The 20,386-nt window shown below is 36.7% G+C and overlaps 2 protein-coding genes across 2 annotated transcripts; one reads left to right on the forward strand and one right to left on the reverse strand.

Moving 5' to 3' along the window:
* Positions 1 to 7,705: 7,705 nt before the first annotated feature.
* Positions 7,706 to 10,617, forward strand: LOC123238646 (olfactory receptor 56A4-like). Its single transcript, XM_044665852.1, has 2 exons — positions 7,706 to 7,960; positions 9,922 to 10,617. Exons 1-2 carry the CDS (start codon positions 7,712 to 7,714, stop codon positions 10,615 to 10,617), a joined length of 945 nt encoding a protein of 314 aa, XP_044521787.1. The 5' UTR covers positions 7,706 to 7,711.
* A 7,496-nt stretch (positions 10,618 to 18,113) lies between these two features.
* On the reverse strand, positions 18,114 to 19,061 carry LOC123238647 (olfactory receptor 56A3). Its single transcript, XM_044665853.1, has one exon. The coding sequence runs from the start codon at positions 19,059 to 19,061 to the stop codon at positions 18,114 to 18,116; it is 948 nt and encodes a 315-aa protein (XP_044521788.1).
* Positions 19,062 to 20,386: the final 1,325 nt, after the last annotated feature.

Consider the following 20,386-nt stretch of genomic DNA (forward strand, 5'->3'; position numbering starts at 1 on the left):
ATGAGCTTAGGCGAAATGGAGTGGGCACCAGTAGTTAGAACAAACCCTAAGTCCTGCATCTGAAATCGTCAAATAGCTGCCTCCTTGAACCTCCAAAACAAGCCCTCTGTCTTAGTGCAGATTCTTATCAATCCCACAGAGATTATTGGTCTCCTTGAACTTGTGCTTCCTGGCTCTGTGCAGTGTCTCTTTTGTGATCTCTTCCTCTGAAATCAGACACATGCCAAAGACATGATGGGGAAATTTCATACTCCATCACAAAAAAGGGCAATCATTAGAATATCATTTATTAAATGACATGAGGCCTACTTTGCTACTATATACATCATATGGTCATAAACTATATATGATGATGGAAAATGCTACTCAAGAACTATATACTCTGAAAATTACTTTGGGCTAGACTGATAAGAATTACTCAAAAGAATAAGAACTATCAAAATAAAACCAAAAATTAAATAACAAACTTAAGAAAAAAATTTTAAAAGGGGCCTATAAGCCAGGTCAGCAAAAGATAATCTAGGAACTCTTGAACTATCTGAAAACTCTGATTTTTAAAAATCATTTAGATACTATATTTCAGGTAATTATAAATAAATATTGCTCCAAATTCTTAGAACCAAAGAACCAAATGAAAATAAGAATAATCTATCTTCCACTTCCTGAAAAAGATTCCAAATGAAAATTCCCAATAATTTCATAGAACAAAATTAGAACCTCTATGTCAAAGAGAATAATATTCATGCATTTTGAGCAAATTTGATATGAGAATAGTTCATGAAAGCTTTTACCAATGATATTTCTACATCTTTCCAGTTTTATATGTAATTGTTTCATTTACAAATATAGGGAGACACAAACTGATAGAGCCACTCTTAGGGGGCAGAATGGGAACCCAGAGTTCCTAGAGTAAGGATGAGGGAAAAGAAGAGAGAAAAGACAAAGTTTGCGGTTGGAAGGGCTCAATTGCTGATGACAATGACTGACAGTTTATTGAATGAATACACAAGTTTATAAAGACAAAAACCACAAGGAAATTTTCTCATGGAAATTCAATCAACTTTCTCATAACAAAGATAGCCTTCAGAGAGAAAGCCTTGAGCAAGGAACTGGGGGCATAAGAGGAACTGAGAAAGGGGAGAAGCAGGTACTGACAAAACATATTTTTCTGTCTGGGGAAAAAAGGTCTGGGGAAGGGAGCCTGGGAAAAGAAGCCTGGGAAAGGATTATTGCCTCATATCAGCAACTTGTAAAGAAAGGTGGAAATTGTAAGTTTTAAATTTAATATTCAATGCCTCCAAAGTATAATATTTATAAGGATTTTATTTAAAGCACAGGTAAAGAGTCTCAACTCAACCTTACCATGCCACCTCCTCTCCAAAAAGCCCCATCACCACGCCCACAACAACCATATCAAAAAACAGCCCGTGAAAAGCCACATGAGGGAATCAGCTATTTTGTTGATGGGAGATGTGGAAGCTGAGGGATCTCAGGCCTTAGTCAGACCCTGGACCTTACCTAACATTAGGGGTCAACAGACCTTTGCCTTTTCAGACCCTGAGACCTCAGTCCCTAACAATAAACATGCTTGCTACTATACTGAAGGATGTTTGATATAGAATCTAAGTGGAAGTAAAATTCCCTTAGAAAGTGAGGTCCTTTAGATGCTTCTGTTTGAAGGTAGTATATTGATTGCATTCAGCCCTGGAATCTTGCAAAGAATCTTAAATGAAATTCTTAATTAAAAAAAAACACCCAATGCTGAACTTAAAAGAACATAAAATAAAGCAAGTATTTCCATATAACTAACAGAACAGTAGAGGATTGTAAATGAAATTGGACTTTTTTAGGATGTTTTTCAAGTGTATAATAATCCTTGAAATGGAGGGAGGGACAGAGACAGAGGCAGACAGAAATTAGAGGAAGAAAATGAGAAAACGACAAGGTAAAAATATATTGTTTAAGAAATGGTGAGCTTATGGGGGATTCAAATTTAATTCCCAACTAATAAAGATATTAAGCATCAGCTATATACTGAGAACCATAACTACTAGTCTACTTATTATTTATCACACATAATTAGTGTCTTTGTGTTCCTAGAATGAGCTCTCTGTTCATTTTGGTTTAGCAGAAAGCCTATTTTCCTTCACAAATTAGCTAAGTTGTTACTTTCTTCATGAAGTTGTTCATAATTTCCCCAATTATTAGTGCCTTCCATCTCACCAAAGTGCCATTTTCCTTTTGAATATATTTTGTACATACTAGTGTATGTGCATGCCGTCTACTCTATTAGAATGTAAGCTCATTGAGGGCTGGGATTATTCTCACTTCTGTCTGTGTAGTCCTACTACCTGCCTGAGACAGAGTAGACAGCTAATGTTCATTAAGTGATTTTCTGGTATTCTTTTAACTGCCTAATGTCCTGCTATCATAACTAAGTAATTCGAAGGTTTGTTGAAGTTTGCCTCATATCAATTCTGGAATTTCCACTGGGCTTAGCATATCTAAAGCTTATGAAATTGAGAACATTCATCAAAATGAGCAATAAATATGGGATGAGCCCAAAATGTGTGTGTTTGTGAGGAATGTGAAGGCTAATATATAAACATTGTCTACTAGGTAGGACTAATTTTTTTTGAGAGGGGTGATTTTTCAAAGGCAATGCATTATTAAAATTATAATCGAAATCAAAGGGAAAATAAAATTCCATATAGAAATGTTTGTTTTATGTATAACAGAATTATTCAATAAAAGCCTGGTCTTGGAAACACATAAATGATTGATGAGCTTGCTTTTGGAACAGTGCCTGACATATTAGGTATATAATAAATGCATATTGAATTGATTTGATATGTTCAATAAATGCATCAGTTGCTACAAGAACAGTCTATTTTTGTTTATTTCTATTAATATTTTTTCTGCTCTAGAAGAACCACCCAAACACACCTACTATAACCCTGTCTCCATCAGAAAACTCTACCTGAGGTTCAGTAACTATTATATCCTCCAGAAGAAACTCAAAGTCTCTTAATTCTTGGTTTTTTGCAATAGGTTCAGGTTCAGAATCTTAGGTCTTTCATCACAGGACACAACTTGTGTGTGTGTATCAGGGAATTGGAAGCCCTTGGGAAATGGGATGCCCCAAATGACTATGTCAACTAAGATCCTCAAGAGGGTGAGTTTAGACTCATAAAGGCTTTTGTACAACTCTATCTGCCAGCCAAAGCCTATGGAACGGACGCAAAGCCAGACAGCCACTAGAGCTGGCCAAGACAACATTTCTGTGAGTGGTATGTGTGTGTGAAATTTCCTTGGTGAGGACTGTGTGAAATGGAGGATGAGTCCTGGGCCATACCACTTTCAATTCACCTACTTGTTAGAAAGAATGATCCCTTCCTCACAAATTTATTTATGTTCTCCCCACATATCAAAGAGGCTGATAATGTTATTATTTTTTGTATTGTTATTTTCATGATTATTGTTTCTTTCTAAAATTAGTTGCAGTGTTAACTAGTCCACAGTAACATCCCTTTGTGAGCTTCAGGTGTAGTACTTGGACTAGAGAGCTTTAGATAGAGAAAACACCTTCTTCTTTTAATTGGGGAAGAGATCAAAATGGAGATATCAGTGAGTATCAGGAAGGCAAAGACAAATGACAAAAAATGGTATATGTGTGTGTTTTTAAAGAGAGAGTTTTGGGCTTCAGAGTTTGAAGTAAGCACCATCCAAGTAATAGCTACCTTGTTATACTTTCAAATGGGACCAGTTGGTAAGAAAGCCTGTGGTGTGTACAAAGGTTACCATCATTTTAATAATGAGCTGAGGCATCTACAAAAACTGTAACCCACTTTGCATGTCCTTCTCTATAAGGGATGCTTGGAGTACCATCCCAGTAATGGCCATGCTGCATCAGGCAATGTTGAGGCACTGGAATCTGGGCAGGAGGAGGTAAGGAATGCAGCAATTCCCAATCTTTCCCTAGCTAGCTTTTATCTAGTCCCCAAAGTGAATCAATCTTGGATCCACATAATCAGCCTGTAGTCATGATTATTTTCACTTCTGCACATTAATCTGTGCACCCCACATCTCCACCATTGATCTTTGTTGTACCTAGGTCTCCCTCAGGGGTTATTGTGGATCAAACCTCTAGTCTTTTGCTTCTAGGGTTATGTGGGCAGATCTCTAGGTGGTGTCCTACTCTTTGCTTGAAAGCAGAAAAGGGGAGAGGCTACCATGCTCTTCTTGAGGGTCTGGAAGAATTCAAGAATTCAAGCTGAAGGAGACTAAAGAGATAATCAGACTGGTTCCTCTCATTTGTAGAACTTGATGCTGAGAGAAATTAAATGACTTGCTCAGAGTCACACAGCTAGTGTCTAAGGAAAAGATCCCAAATCAGGTTTTATTTTTTAAATTCTAAGTCCTGAACTATTTACTGTGCTGTTTCCCTTTAAAGAAAGACTGAAAAGGTCCCATGGTGTTGGAAGTGAAGACAACAAACCACCCTTCTACTTCTCACTTTCAACGTAGACAACCTAGACTTCAGATGCTGGAGATTACTCTCTTTTGGAGAGAACAATTGGCATACATCCATCTATGAGATGAGAGAAAATCCTTACCAACTAAACTTCTCTGACTGTCCCTTTCCTGAGTTTGTCTTAGAGACAATCTCAGGCCCAGAGAGGGAGTGGGATGTAGTGGAATCCTTAGGCAGAATGAAGGCAGTGAGTGTTCCAGGTGGAGAAGGCTTCAACCAATTGTGTAATAATTTACTACTAGGCATTCTCAGTCTATCTTCTAGCCATGGCTTTAGACATTCTTCTTTTTGCTCTCATCCTCTTCTGGCTCTTCTTGTCCTAACTCTGAACCTCAGCAACTGCTTTACCCTTGGCATATGTAATTTTCTCCTTTCTCTCTCTCTTAGAAAGGGTTGTTTTCATACTTTCTCTAAGCTGTGATTCCAAGAAGTGGTAGAAAAATTGGAATGGGAATAGAGTAATTTATTATTTCCTGCCTCTTCCAATTAAAAACTGTTGCCCAAAATTCCATCCTTGAAGAAACTTCTAGTTCAGACATTCTTAATCATTTCTTGTATCATGGATGCCTTGGGTAGTCTGATGAAACCTGCGGATCCCTTTTCAGGATAATATTTTTAAATGAATGAAAGAAATGCTAAATTTCAGTCAGAGGTGAATGAAAACGAATATGTAATTTTTTTCCTATTCAAGTTCACAGATACTTAAATAGGCATTGTTCTAGCTCATTCCTTAAATGGGAAATTAATATTGCATTATGATATGATATCACGTGAAATAATTTTCCCTTTAACACTCTCTCACCCTAGGTCAGGCTGAAACTAAGGGCAAAACTCCAGACCTCTAGTCCCTCCCCACTCAACTATGAGTCAGGATCTTTTGTCTTGGTTAAAATGATTAAGGGCAACCATGGTGAACTCAGGTTGAGGAAAATCAGCAAGCTCTAGAAATTATGTTGGACTCCATGTGGCTGAATGTCTTTCTGTCCTCTGGGTTGCTACTACACTCCCCTCTTGTGATGAAGTAATGAGAGAGCAGCTGAGGTGTTCAAGTCCACTTCTTCAGTGGCTGTTTACCAATCAGTGAAGTCTTGGGATGTCCAGGGGAGGGATTCAATGGTTAGCTCACAAGTGGTATATAAACATGCACCAGAAAAGAGAAGCACTTGTATTTTTAATTTTTATTTTTTTGCTTTGCTAGATTGAAGAGAGAGCCAACTGATCAGATTAGTTTGTCTTGACCAGTCAACTAATAAAGAATTTTAAAATTATGAAATATTGCCTCAAGAATTTTAATCATTACAAGTTTAAAAGTCTATTTCATTTGATTAAGGCATGCTTGGTACATCATCAGTCCTGATTCCTAAATAAGCATGAAGAATTTGAGAGTTAGTTTGGATGGTGAGGAGCAAGGACTAGGAAGGCGCCCAACACCTGAGAGAGAGGGCATTCTTATGGGAGAATAGGAAGATTGGGAATATCTACACTGACTCTACAAAGTTTCTGGAGCTGACTTCACTCTATACTACTTAGCCAGATGACTCTTTTGCTCCTTTATATGGAATTAATTATCTGTTTAATACTAGTCTTCAAATGGGGGATTATGGGAGAACCGAACTATGTTTCAGATCCTAGAGATAGGGAATGAGTGGGGGTGGATCTGTTATTGGGAAAGCCTCATAATGCTCTATACATGTTGTGTTTTTTCCCCATAATCTTTATTTAGAATGGAAACTAAGTTACTAGTTTCAAGGTAGAAAAATATTCAGGACTAGGCAATGGGTTGTTTATTTTTAAGAAATGTGCTTTATTATAATAACTGTACCCACAGTGATGTGATTCCAATTTTAGCTAGCTCTCAGAGCAGAAGTCTTACATCCATCCTTCCAGAGGCATCTGCTTCAATGCCTCACGCATTTCTCTACTGGTGACCACTCACCTGTGATTATAGAAGGGCATCCTTACGGCCTCTAAGTGCACAAGGTCACACAACAAGAAGCATCTGAGGTCATATTTGAACCCAGGATCTCCCATTTCCAGGTCTGACTCTATTCATTGAATGATCTAGCTGCCTCAGCATGTCCTGTTTCTATTAAGCTATCTATGATCCTTCTACTTTTTCTCCTCTCCTCAATCCTTTGTTAATCTAACTTTTGAACTCACCACTCAAAAAATCAGAAACTGCTTTTTCTACAGTTGTCAATGATCAGATGTAGTAATTACCAAATCCAAAGACTATTTCTCAGTTCTTATCCTTCTTGACATTTCTTCAGCATTTGGCGAGATTGACCACCCTCTCTTGGATCTTCCTTGCTCTCTGATTTCATAATACTACTCTGTCTTGGTTCTCTTACCATTTGTCTGTCTATTCTTTCTCAGTATCCTTTGCTGGTCACCATCCATATGGTCTGACTTCTAACTTTGGGTACCCCAATTTTTGACTCTTCTGGCCTTTTCTGTCCTGTCCTCTATACATTCTTACTTATATTAAAGAGGTATTAAAAGAAGAGGAGCAAGGAGCTGGGTATAGGAATCTCTGGAGAATCACAGAATCTTTGAGTTGGAAGGGCTCTTTGACAGCTTCTCATCCAATCTATAACTAAATAGGCAATCCCTCTGATTATATAAATATATCTCTGATAAATAGTTATCCAGATCCTGACTGAATAACACTAGTGATAAAGAACTCGATATCCTCTGAGAAAGCACATTTTTTGTCAATTCTAATTGTTCTATGTGTTCCTTAAGTTGAACAGAAGAAAGGAAAGAGGAATCAAGATTTGTATGCTTGTTCACATTCCCCTATAGCAAGGGAAGGGAAGGGGAATAAGCATTTATATGACACCTACTATATGTTTGTATAACACCCATTATATGTTCATATAAAACCTGACATGACAGCCACTTCACAGATATTAACTCATTTGATTCTCACAACAACCCTGTGTCATGAATACTATTGTTACCCCTATTTTCCATTTGAGGCAATTGAGGCAAACAAAGATTAAGTTATTCACTTATGGCCATACAACTATTAAATGTCTGGGTTTGAATTTGAATTCAGATGTTCCTGCCTCCAGGACCAGCACTCTATATATTGCATCCCTTAGTTGCCTAGAAAGCCAAAGACTGAATTAATTTCCTTTCTCTTTCAGCCAGGCTCCAACCCACTCCCCATCCATGGCTTTGTCACTCAACAGCTCTTCAACCCAGGTGACTGAGTTTCTGATGATCTGCTTTCCAGGCATGCAGGACACACAACACTGGCTGTCAGTGCCCCTGACCCCTCTATTAGTGCTGGCCCTGGGGGCCAATGTGGTGCTATTGCTGGCCATCCATCAGGAAGCTTCTTTGCATGAGCCCATGTATTACCTTTTGGCTATCCTCTCCCTCTTGGATGTCATACTCTGTCTAACTGTCATCCCTAAGGTAAGGTCCTTGATCTATCAACTGCTTCACAGCATGTGGACATAACTGGCCTTACTGACTTTTGTCATCATAAATCTCAGGTCCTGAAATATTTCCAAAATCCCTAAGGCCACTCATTAATCACTTTCCCCAAATTCATTTAGTTATTGCTGTCCCTATGATTCCTTCACCTTGACCTCACAGAGAGTTATCTCATATTAGTAGTATTTTCAAATGACAAAAGGAAAGGGAGAAAAAATCAGATCTAATTATTAGCTCATGGATTTTTAAAAATGTCTTTTGAGTTCTGGTTGTCTTAGACCAATGATGTCAAAATCATTTAGAAATGAGGGTCCCAAACCATACATAAGCATCCCTGCAGGTATATGCTGTCTTAGAAAGCCACATGTTGTCTTATGTTGTCATTACCTATATTTTATGCTACTTTTAATGATTTTGTGAAATATTTTCTAGTTAAATTTTAATGTAGTTTCAGTTGCACTAAAAGTGTTATGAGTAACTATACATCTGACAACTCTGTCTTAAACCATAGAGACACCTGAAGTTGCTTTAACTTTGGTCCATAATTTCTGTTTGGGGAGGTCTGAGAGGTTGTGAGAATCAGAGGAAAAGTCTAATCCTCCATTTGATTGATCACACAACCCAGAAATCTTACCATTACTTATGGAGCTTAGAGCTGAATAAAGAATAGCATCAAAAATAAAGTTATTGCTCTGGGGAACAACAAAAATAATTTGAGAATCACAGAATCAGAGAATTTGAGAGTTGTAAGGGACCTCGATGGTTAGGTAGTCCATTGCATTTGAAATATTTAAAATATTTCAATATTATTTTTAATTTAATTTTTTTTAATTTCAAAAATGTTCTAAAGCATTTTTAAATTACATGTGAAAAAGAATCTCCTTAATAAAATACTTGCTAAATGACCATACTCTCATTTGTTTGAACACCTCCACTAATGTAGAACCTACAACATTCCAAAGCAGGTCATTACACTTTGGTTCCTGCTTGACAGGAACTTTTCACTTACTTCAAGTCTTAATTTGCCTCTTTTGAATTGATATTGTTCCTATTTATGCCAAGGAAAAAGCTTCTTTTCCTATTCAGCCATTCTAATGTTTAAAGACCTGTATTGTATTCTCCTGCCCTCCCTCCCAACCAGGTGATCCTCATCCCCAGATCACTCTTTTCTAGGAGAAAAATAGAAGTAATTATCACCAAGTAGATGAATATTAGGGTAGTAGAAAGAGTAAATGAGATCAAATCCTTAAAGCATTTTCTGTGCAACGTATAGTCTCCTAGAACTGTACTTAAAGGATGTAACTTGACTAAAGACAAATAACCAATACACATTAGAGATGAGACTTGGACCCATGGCTGGTCTGACTTTGAGATCAGCTCTCTATCCACTATACCATACTGCCTCTCATGTTATCCTAACTCTTCTCACAATACCATTGTGTCCTTGAATAAGTCCCCTAACTGGTCAGGTTTAGAGTTAGAGTTGTTAGTTGTTAGAGTTGGACTAGATAATATTGAATATTTCTCGCAGCCTCCAAAATTATGATACCATGAATGTAGCTCAAACTAAGGTCATAAAGCCTAGAAAAGTTCAGGACAATGGAAATGTTCAGATTGGGAACATCTCCCAGTGTGGGCAAGTTGGGATTTGAATATTGAAAAGGATGATGGATATAGATAGGAATAGGAAATTGGGAAGGGAATATTGGAAGGACCATAATTAATGTCAGAAGGATAGGCATTGGCAAGCCACATAAAAGATAGAGAGGGGAGAGTTGGGGTTAAGGAGATACATCAGGGAGAAAAGTGAGATAAAATTTGAATGTATTTTAGTGCAAAATTGGATTAATCTAATGGAAATTTGGAAGCTGCTATGGCTTCCTAACCTACTGTTGATGTTAAAATATAAGAACAATATTTGAGAATGATGATTCTGGCAGGTCCTGCTCATCTTCTGGTTCAACATGAAGCCCATTAGCTTTACAGGCTGCTTCCTACAGATGTTTGTCATGAATACCTTCTTGCCCATGGAGTCATCCACCTTTCTGATTATGGCTTATGATCGCTATGTTGCTATCTGTCATCCCCTGCACTACCCATCCATCATCACCGAGCAGTTTGTAGTCAAGGCTGCCATATTCATTATCTTCCGCAACTTACTGGCCACATTGCCCACTCCAATCTTGGCTGCCCGACTGGACTACTGTGCAGGAAATGTCATAGAAAACTGTATATGTGCCAACATCTCTGTGGCTCGGCTCTCCTGTGGGGATATCCGTCTCAACAAACTCTACCAGTTTGTGAGTGTCTGGTGCCTCCTGGGTTCTGACTTGGTGCTCATTTTGCTTTCCTACTGCTTTATCTTGAGGGCTGTGCTGAGGCTACAATCTGGAGGAGCAGCCACAAAGGCTCTAAGCACCTGCGGCTCTCACCTGATCCTCATCCTCTTCTTTTATACACTTTTACTGGTCTTCATCTTTACCAATAAGGCTGGCAAAAAGGTACCTGCTGAAGTGCCCATCCTTCTCAATGTCCTGCACCACCTCATCCCACCAGCCCTCAATCCCATTGTCTATGGAGTTCGCACTCAAGAGATCAAGCATGGCATCTTGAAATTACTGAAGTATCAAAAGTGAAGGGCTGGTCTGGAGTTCATGTTACTTAGAGGTCAGGGACATCTTGGAATAATTCAGAGACAGTCTAATATACAGTACCTCACCTTCTATTACATCTCACTATGGTTCTTCCACATCACTTCCACTCAGACTTTCATCATTACTCTCAAAATGACTTCTCGCTTGTTCTGACCCCTCTTCATTCTCAGTCACCTATTCAACCAGTATTGAGCAATAACCATGTTTCGCCATGTGCTAAAACTTCAAACCCATAGAGATCCTGTGATTGATTTTCTTTGTCTCATTTTTGGCATCTTATGAAAAAGTGATTTGTATATAATTATATCTACATAAATATTCATCAAAAATAGAGAAACAGGCAGGAAATGGAAAGAAAGCTTAATAGGTATCCCTTTGAAGTAGAAGGTGATATAGGGGTCAGTGGTTTTAGTTTCTATCTCCCTTGAAGTTCTTTGCTTCTTCTCAGGGGAACAGTAGGTATTTCCATGTTATTTCAACTTAAAGAATAAATAATAAAAGATAAATGAGAGAAAGAGTGGAAGGCACAGGGTAACATTTTTTTTGATGATGATGTAGATTGACAATGTAGATCAGAGTAAAGAGCACTGATTCTGGCTTCATATGCTATCATGCTACTTCTTCTATGATGAGGAAATCCTATAAAAATAATATTTCCCCCAATTACATGTAAAAATAATTTTAGCATTCTTTTAAAAATCTTTTGAATTCCAAATTCCCTTCCTCTCTCCCTCATTCCTGACGTAAGCAATATGATATAGGTTTTACATGTGCAATCATGTAAAACTTTTTTCTATATTAGTCATTGTGTGGAAGAGAACATCAAAAACTTAAGAAAGAAAGAAAAGAAAACATAGTATATTTTGATCTGCATTCAGCCTCTGTAAGTTCTTTCTCTGGAGGTAGATGGTATTTTTTAATATGAGTCTTAAGGATTATCTTGGATCATTGTATTGCTGAGAATATCTAGGCCATTCACAGTTGTTGATCAAAAATATTGCATTAATGTATACAATGTTCATCTGGTTCTACTCACTTCACTTTGCTTCAATTCATGTAAATCTTTCCAGGTTTTTCTGAAATCATTCTAGTCAAGAGACAAGGAAATCTTAAGGAAAAGTTCTGAGTAGAAGAGAAATAGCAATACAAAGAGGAAAAAATACTTGATGGCATGAGGAATGTGGAACCAGAAAAGGCCTGGGGAGGGATATTTAGAGTCAAGAATTCTCCAATTAAGCTGCAACCTAAGGGAGAAAAAAAGCTGGATTTTGTAAGCATACTTTGTACTGGTAATTTGCTAACCAGAACATAATTTGTCCTGTAATTCCTTTCACCATAGCAATATGGTTTCTTGCATGTTCAAATCAAATATATTAGTAATTTCTTAAATATCTTTTAGTTGCATGACACTGTTCTAGAAGCACAGGAATACAAAGGAAAATTAAAAAATACTCCTAGGTCTTATTTCATATAATTAGCTGAGTATTAAGTCATTATTAATTCATGTCTGAGGAATATTCAGTTCAAAGAGGAATAGAAGAAACGTGGGGAAAACTTTGAGGTCCTCTGTTTGTAGCATAAGATCTCCCAGAGGGCTACTGTGTCTGTTCTAGTTGACCAGTAGCTTTGTCCAGCTGTAATGAGGAACCAGATGTCATTGGGTGACAAATTTCTAATCTATACAGAGGATATTTCTTTGCCTCATTGCACTAAATACATCTTAATAGTGTTATATCACCTAGATCTATCCACCAGTTCTAAGATGTCCCAAAGAATTGGTAACCTTGGGTCAAAGTACTTAGTGAGCCTGTATCCTCAATACATCACAAACTGCCACCAATGCGTTCCCCACTTATGGTTAAAGCCATGGAACATAATAAGTTCTAACCAAAGACATTTCATTAGATTGTATAATAATAAGAGTAGCAAGAAAATTTTCTCTCACAATCCAAGACTGCATTACGTGCTTTATTGAATTAGCCTTCAAATCTGTGGGAAAACTGGACACTCATGGAAACACTTGTGGATGGGCTTGTACACAATGATAATTTCCACAAGAAGCACTTCTGACCACATGGCTCTTCTGTGGAGAAGCAACTCGTGTTCCTCACATTGCAGTGCTGTTGATTTCAACCAGTGATGTCACAGTGTCATAGATAAACAGCTCACAGGACAAGGGCATCATTATCTCTACCTGTGTAAACATCATCTTGACATTTCATATGCAGATACAGCTATTGGAAAGCCAGGGAGAACCTTTGCAGCACTCCCTTGCTGGTAGTAATAGTCTATTGGCCAAGGTTTTGCATGAATTGCCACGGAAGAGTTAGGAATATTGTTTATAATGCCTCTGACATTTCAGTCTTCTACAAGGCTCATAAAATGTCTGAATGATGAAGTAATAGCCAACTGATGCTCTCTCTACAGGGAGAAGAGATAACGTCTATTTAGGTCAGCAATTTCATTATTCTTCCACTCAGAAGCAGAGAAATTTTGATCTCTTGGGTCACCAGTTCAGGCCAAAATGAATAACAATTGATTGCTTTGACTGCTGCCAGAACAGCACTACCTTTCTTCAGTTCCATCTCTGTACCCCGACATGACACTAGTCTTAGGCTTGCTCCCTCATGAGTCAGCCAATATTAGTGAAGCTGTAGCCTCCACCATATGGTCAGTGGTCCAAGGTAGAGCCTCACAGTTCTAACAACCCAATTTCCCTACCACTCATGAAAAGTCTGAGAATGGAGAATGAGGAAAAAAAAAACATTCATCCTCACTCAACGTTTACTGAACGTACATTCCAGAAAAGAACTACTAATGAAAAAATTACTAGAATGGAAACTAACCAGGTTTGATATGAATCAGAGGGACTGAAAAGTCTTTTGAAATGATAGTTTGAACATTTTGGGGTCAAGGAGGTGAAAAAGAAAGAGGAAGTAGGTAGGGAAGAACCCTGTTTGTCAAAACCTCTGATTACTACATTTCTATAAAAACTAAAAGAATGTTACTCTGTTCCACAAATATTTTCTCATGAGTTCCTGGACATATTCACATGTTCTGAAATCTCATTAAAACAATGATCTCCAAACCTTTTTGAGGGACAACCCTATCAGTTAAAAAAAAAAAAAGGACAATCCTATATATATGCTTATTTGTTTATAACTATTATTTATAAACTATTCACATATACTAATATATTGTGTGATTATGAAACTCACCAAATGACAAGATAAGAAAATAAAAATATTTTAAATAAATGTCATCATATTTGGTTTATTTATCATGCAAAATCTCTTGCTCTTACTAAAACAGTGTCAGTGCAATGTAGTTGGGAATGCTTCGTTATTTTTAAATATTTTTCATTTAACATTTATGATGAAGCAATTTGAGTACAGAATTGCAAGCACATTTTATTTAATACATTTTTCCAGCTCATTTTTTAATTTTTTAATTTTAATTTTGAATATTTTCCCCTAGTTACATGTTTCATGTTCATTCCTTGTCCCCAACCCCTCAACCCCACTTAGCCTATGCGCAATTCCACTGGAATTGTATCATTGATCAAGACCTAATTCCATATTATTGATAGTTGGACTTGAGTTATCATTTAGTGTCTACATCCCCAATAATATCCCCATCAGCCCATGTGTTTAAGCAGTTGTTTTTCTTCTGTGTTTCTCCTCCCACAGTTCTTCCTCTGAATGTGGCTAGTTTTCTTTCTCATAAGTCCCTCAGCATTGCTCTGGATCCTTGCATTGCTGCTAGTAGAGAAGTCCTTTGTGTTCAATTGTACCACAGTGAATTTAATACATTTTTAAACAATTCTCATACTTAAAAATATGTCTTACGAAGGTTCATAGATCAATGTAGAAAATGCATCAATGGCTATGCTTCTACGTTATGATATTAATTTTTAAAAATCCCTTCTACCAGACATGAATAGTATTTTTTCTTGTTGTTTTGAAATTTGGCTAGAAAATTTGTGTTTTCCTGATTTCAATATCATCTGATCTGATGCAATATCAGAAGATAATGCATATTTAGTATTTTAATGAATATTTCAATATCCACTGAAACACTTCATTTGGAATATTTTCCTTAATAGGTCAGAGCAAAGATTCTTTACCTTTTCCGTGTGTCATGGACCCCCTTTTCAATCTGATGAAACTGATGGATCCCTTCTCAGAATACTTTTTTTTAATATGTTAAGTAAAATCTGAGGGATTATAAAAGAACCAGTTATATTTAGTACAATTAAGTATCTATCTATTAGTAACCTATCCATTGATATGTCTATTTATCATGTATCAACCATTCATCCAACCATCTATGCATCAATTAACCTGTTATATATTATCTATCATCTATCATCTATCCACCATCCATTATCTAGTGATTTGCCAATCTATCATCTTTCCATCATTTATTGATTTATCAATTTATAATTCATTTATTAATCTATCACCTATATATATGATATACAGATGATAGATTAATATATATACATACCTCTATCTCTATCTCTATATGTAAATATGCATTTCTTTCTCCCTCTTGCTCTCTCTCTCCTTCCTCTTCTCTTTCTTGCTGAAATAAATTCTCATCCTATGCTAAGGACCAATCCTTAGATCATAAAATTCAATTTCCAAAATATGTGTTGCATAACAGCATTGGTATAACCATATATCAGATTACTTATCTCAGATAAAGAGGAGGAGATGGAGAGAATAAGCATTGCAAAATGTTAGAAAACAATTGTTGAAAATCGTTTCTATGTGTAATGGGGGAAAAAGGAATAGACAGAAAAAATTATGTTTCCATGCTCTTTTAAATTTATCAATATGTGCATATTGATACATTTCTCATTTGCCTTGTTTTGGACCAATCAAACACCTCCAATTATGATGGTTTCATGCTCTCCTTCATTCAGAGCTCCAAGTACAGTATATACTGAGGTAAGGCTTATTGTTAACAATAGTGGATAGAAAGTCATAGTTCATAGGATTATAGACTTAGAATTGCTTTCCAATAATTTTGGAAATTTCCATTTTGGAGGGAGGAACCCTTCATGATTATGAGCTATTTTAGAATCTGAAATAAGCATGGGAAAAGTGTTAGCCCTAACACTTTCTTGTTTTCTTGGGCTTCAAATAGTACTAATATCTTCTAGCCTCAGTTTCTTAGCAAGAATCTGTTTAAGTTGCTTGGCTATTTTAAGAATTAGTTTTATTAACCCTGTAAAACTTAATCTGTAAATCCTATAATAAAGGGGCTGATGAAGTTTAACTGGCTCTGGGAATGTCCTCTGAAATACAGATTTAAACATATTGTGAATAACCATGAAGGAACAATGATGTGTGTGTGTGTGTGTGTGTGTGTGTGTGTGTAATTTTAAATAGCTTAGCAACATATTGCCCTGTTTCCTTCTTTAACTGATGCCATAAGTAACAAAACAAACACAATTCTTCAAGCACTTTTGTAAAAAAATTTTTTTAAGGATATTCATTTAGGAATTTTTAAAAACAGGTCTTCATGTTCTTCCAGACTGCAAGGCTTTTCCCAACATTCAACATTCTATCTCCTATCTTTGTGCATTTTCAGTGACTGAAATGACCTCTTTTCTCATTACTTTTTTAATATCCCCCAGTCTTTGTTCCCCACCAGTCCCAACTCTGCTTTACCTCATGCCACTTGTTTTTTGTGTATATGTTGTAAAGACTCTATCATTGCAGGGACTTTTTCCTTTATCCCCTCTGTATCCCTAAAGCCTTGCACAATGCCTTACAAAAACTAGGCAATTAATAAATGCTTGTTGAAATAAACTGTGATTTGGGTGGTGAATTATTGTCCTTTTTATAATTATAATAAAGGCACGAGATAGGATCATTTCTTCATCTGTGATCTTTCATTCATAGTGAGTTTTTCATTCTCAGCAGCTCATTAAGAGAAGTCAGAATGCTTTTTCTTTTTAATTGCATAGCACATATTTTTCTCGTTTTAATTTCTCTTTTATCTTCGTATTAGAATGACAATGACTTACTTATAACAAAGACTTACTCTCTTATTATCTGATTTAAAATGTGAAACATTTCAGTACATACAGAGATCTAGGAACCTATATGTTTTTAAACATTATAAATACCTGCAATTATTGATCTCTGATTTTCATTTTTAGGCTTAATGAGTTATACTTATGCAGAATCTTTTCTGAAAATCAGAAGCTATTTAGGAAACCTGCATAGATGCCTACTCTGGTTTCAACCTTGGAGAGCTCTGTCTTGTACTTCATGCTCACTGATCTGAATTTTTTAATCCTTACTTTCTGTCTTAGAATCAACACTGTGTATTGGTTCTAATGCAGAAGAGCAGTAAAGGCAAGGCAATGGGGGTTAAGTGACTTACCCAGGGTTATACAGCTAGTGTCTGGATCAAATTTGAACCCAGCACTTTCCATCTCTGGGCCTGACCCTCAATCCACTGAGCCACACAGTTGCCCTCTTTATTTTATGTTTTTTTAATCACTGCTCTGATTTGGAGCTAAGTACTGATACAAAATACACATCTGTATCAATTCTCAGACATCCAATAGAATGATTTAAGAGACTGGTTTTTTTGCCTGCTTCTACTTTAAAAATATTTTTATAACACCACTTTGATTTCATATTTATAATTTATATGATTTATAATATCATTTGATTTGAGAATCAAATATAGGAAACATTTTCAGATTAAGATGACATCTAAAATCCGTGAAGAACCGAAATACATATGCAAATAATTCCCACCCTTATATATATATATATGCATATATATATATATTGCATATGTGTATATATGGATACTGTGTAAGGGGAGTGATCAGGTTAGTCATCATACCCTAAATCAATAGGGACACAAAATAGAACTGAGTACCCTAAAACTTGACTGATGGAGATAGAAAGACAGAGAGAGAGAACAAGAGGAGAGAGATGACAATATGAGAGTACAGCACATCAGTAACAAAAATGATTATATCTTTTGACTTTGTGAAATCATCGATAGTGATCCAATCCAAAAATATTAAACAGAAAAGAGGAAAATTTACATAAAATGATTCATGTAAATAGGGTAAATAATACTGTATAAAAATACTTTTATAAAATAATAACTGTACAAATCTATTACAAATAGATTTTCAGTAGCAAAACAATTAGAAATAACTTAAATATTCAGCAATTGGAAAATGACCAAATAAATTATGATGCTTAATCATTATTTTTATCATTAATTCAAGTAATGGCATATTGTGTTACCCCCAAAACAATAAATATGAAGCATACAAGCAAAAATGAAAGATGTTCAGGAAGTGATACAAAGTCAAATTAGAAAAACTAGAACATCATGATCATGATTATTAAGAAAGAGATGAAGTAGAAGGAGATAAAAGAGGAGGAAGAGAGGGAGGAGGACCCATTGTATATAGAACTTTCAATCTCACTTCACAGACCCTTCCTCAGTAACTTCAGAATGCCCTGCTTGATCTCTTGGGTCCGGACACCATAAACAATGGGATTGAGAGCTGCAGGGATGACATGGTGCAAGACATTGAGCAGGATGGGCACATCAGGAGACACCATCTTCTTAGCCACATGAGTGAGAACAAAGACCAGCAGGATGGTGCTGAAGAAGAGGATGAGGATGAAGTGGGAACCACATGTACTCAGGGCCTTGGCTGCAGCCCCCTTGGCCTTAAGCCTCAGCACAGCTCGAAGAATGAAGGAATAGGAGAGGAAGATGAGGACGAGGTCAGAACCCAGCAGTGTCCATCCCCCTGCAAACTGGTAGAGGCGGTTGATTGTAACATCATTACAAGACAGTTTTGATACAGATAAGTTGGCACAGATGCAATTCTCTATGACATTGGAATGGCAGTAGTTCAGCCTAGCTGAGAGAATGGGTATAGGCACTGTGAAGAAGACATTTCGGGCCAGTATAAAGAGGGCAGCCTTGGCAACAAATTCATCTGTGATAATGGCTGGATATCGAAGTGGGTGGCAAATGGCTACATATCTATCATATGCCATTATTAAAAAGGTACAAGACTCCATGGCCAAGAAACAATTCATGATATACATCTGGAGGAAACAGGCAGGGAAGCTTATAGGTCTGAGGTCAAACCAGAAGATGAGCAGGACTTTAGGGATGACCGTGAGGCAGAGCACAATGTCCAGCAGGGAGAGCAGGCTGAGCAGGTAGTACATGGGTTCATGAAGAGAGGCCTCCAGCCGAATGGTGATCAGAAGGGTGGCATTGGCTCCCATAGCCAAGAGGAAGAGCAGGCTCAGGGGCAGGGAAAGCCAGCGCTGCCAGCTTGGAGATCTGACAAAACAATTCAGGAGGAATTCAGAGACTTCAGTTGGAGAGGAGCTATTGCTGGACAATATCATGGCGTGGGATCTCAGGGTTGAGCTTTTTCTTGAATCTTAACATCTGAGCCTGGAAATAGGAATGTACAACATTCTGATGGAATACAGAACACACTCAATTCCTTTCTCTTCATTTTATAAGCATCATCAATTTTTTTCTTCTCCACTGTCAGAGGAAGATTTGATTTTCTTTATTGCTTAAGCTATCTTTTCCATCTCTACTTTTGAAGTATCCCAACCCCAAACTCCTCCATACCTTGCTCAAATTATCATCCTATTTCTTATATATTATTTTTAATATGTTCTGCTGTATAAGTTCCTTAGGTTTAACTATAATTATGTTTACTATCCCCAAAAGAGCAAAACCTTTTATCTTGTTCTGGTTGCTCCCACAAATTTTCAGCCTCTTTCTCCTTCCTTCCCTTAATTTCTTTTCTTAGGGAAAAGAAAGGTTTTTGGAAAGAGTAGTTTAGTTTAGGACACTATAAGCTTGGGGTGCTGGTAAGCTATCTACTTGTAGATATCCAAAAAGAAGTTATAAATATGGAAGGCGAGTATCTGGGAGATATTTCTCTGTAAAGGTGATGGTTGATGCTACAAACTTGAATACAAGATCACCAGTGGAAAATAAAGAGAAAGAAAAGAGGGCCAAGACTAGGATATATCCACTTTTAAGTCATGGGACAATGTGGAATGAGAAAAGAGACAGAAGAATGATCAGAAAAGCAGCAGGATACAAATGAGAGGGTGTTTTTCTGGAAGTTGAGAGGATAAAACTATAATAAGAAAGCATAGTCCACAGTAGTAATTGTAGAAGTGTACATAGAAGAAAAGAGGAAAAAGATCTTCCACTGTTGTAATTAAGGAGAGCATTTTTAACATGCAAGTGAGTGGTTTCTGTATTATAGTTCAGGCCCCAGACATTCAGAAAGCGAAGAATTAAGAAGTCTACTGATAAAGGCTAAAAAGAGAGTGTAAATCTGGCTTGATGCTTAACATTAAACAACTAAAATCATAGCAGTGGTCCTATAATTTCCTGGTAAATAGAGAGAAAAGAAATGGAAGCAGTGTTAGATTTTATATTCTTTGGCTGAGAGATCATTACAGATGGTAATGGCCAAGCATCATTACTCCTTGGAAAGAAAACTATGGCAAATTTGTACAGTATACTAAAAAGGAAAAGACATCAACTTGCCAACAAGAGTTTGAATATTTAAACCTATGGTTTTTCCAGTAGTAATATAAGGATGTGAGAGTTGGACTATAAGGAAAGCTGAATGCTTAGAATTGAAACTTTTGATTTGGGATGCTAGAGAAGATTTTTGAGAATACCTTCCCTTAGAAAA

Source organism: Gracilinanus agilis, chromosome 3 (assembly GCF_016433145.1).
Source record: "Gracilinanus agilis isolate LMUSP501 chromosome 3, AgileGrace, whole genome shotgun sequence".
NCBI classification, from domain to species: domain Eukaryota; kingdom Metazoa; phylum Chordata; class Mammalia; order Didelphimorphia; family Didelphidae; genus Gracilinanus; species Gracilinanus agilis.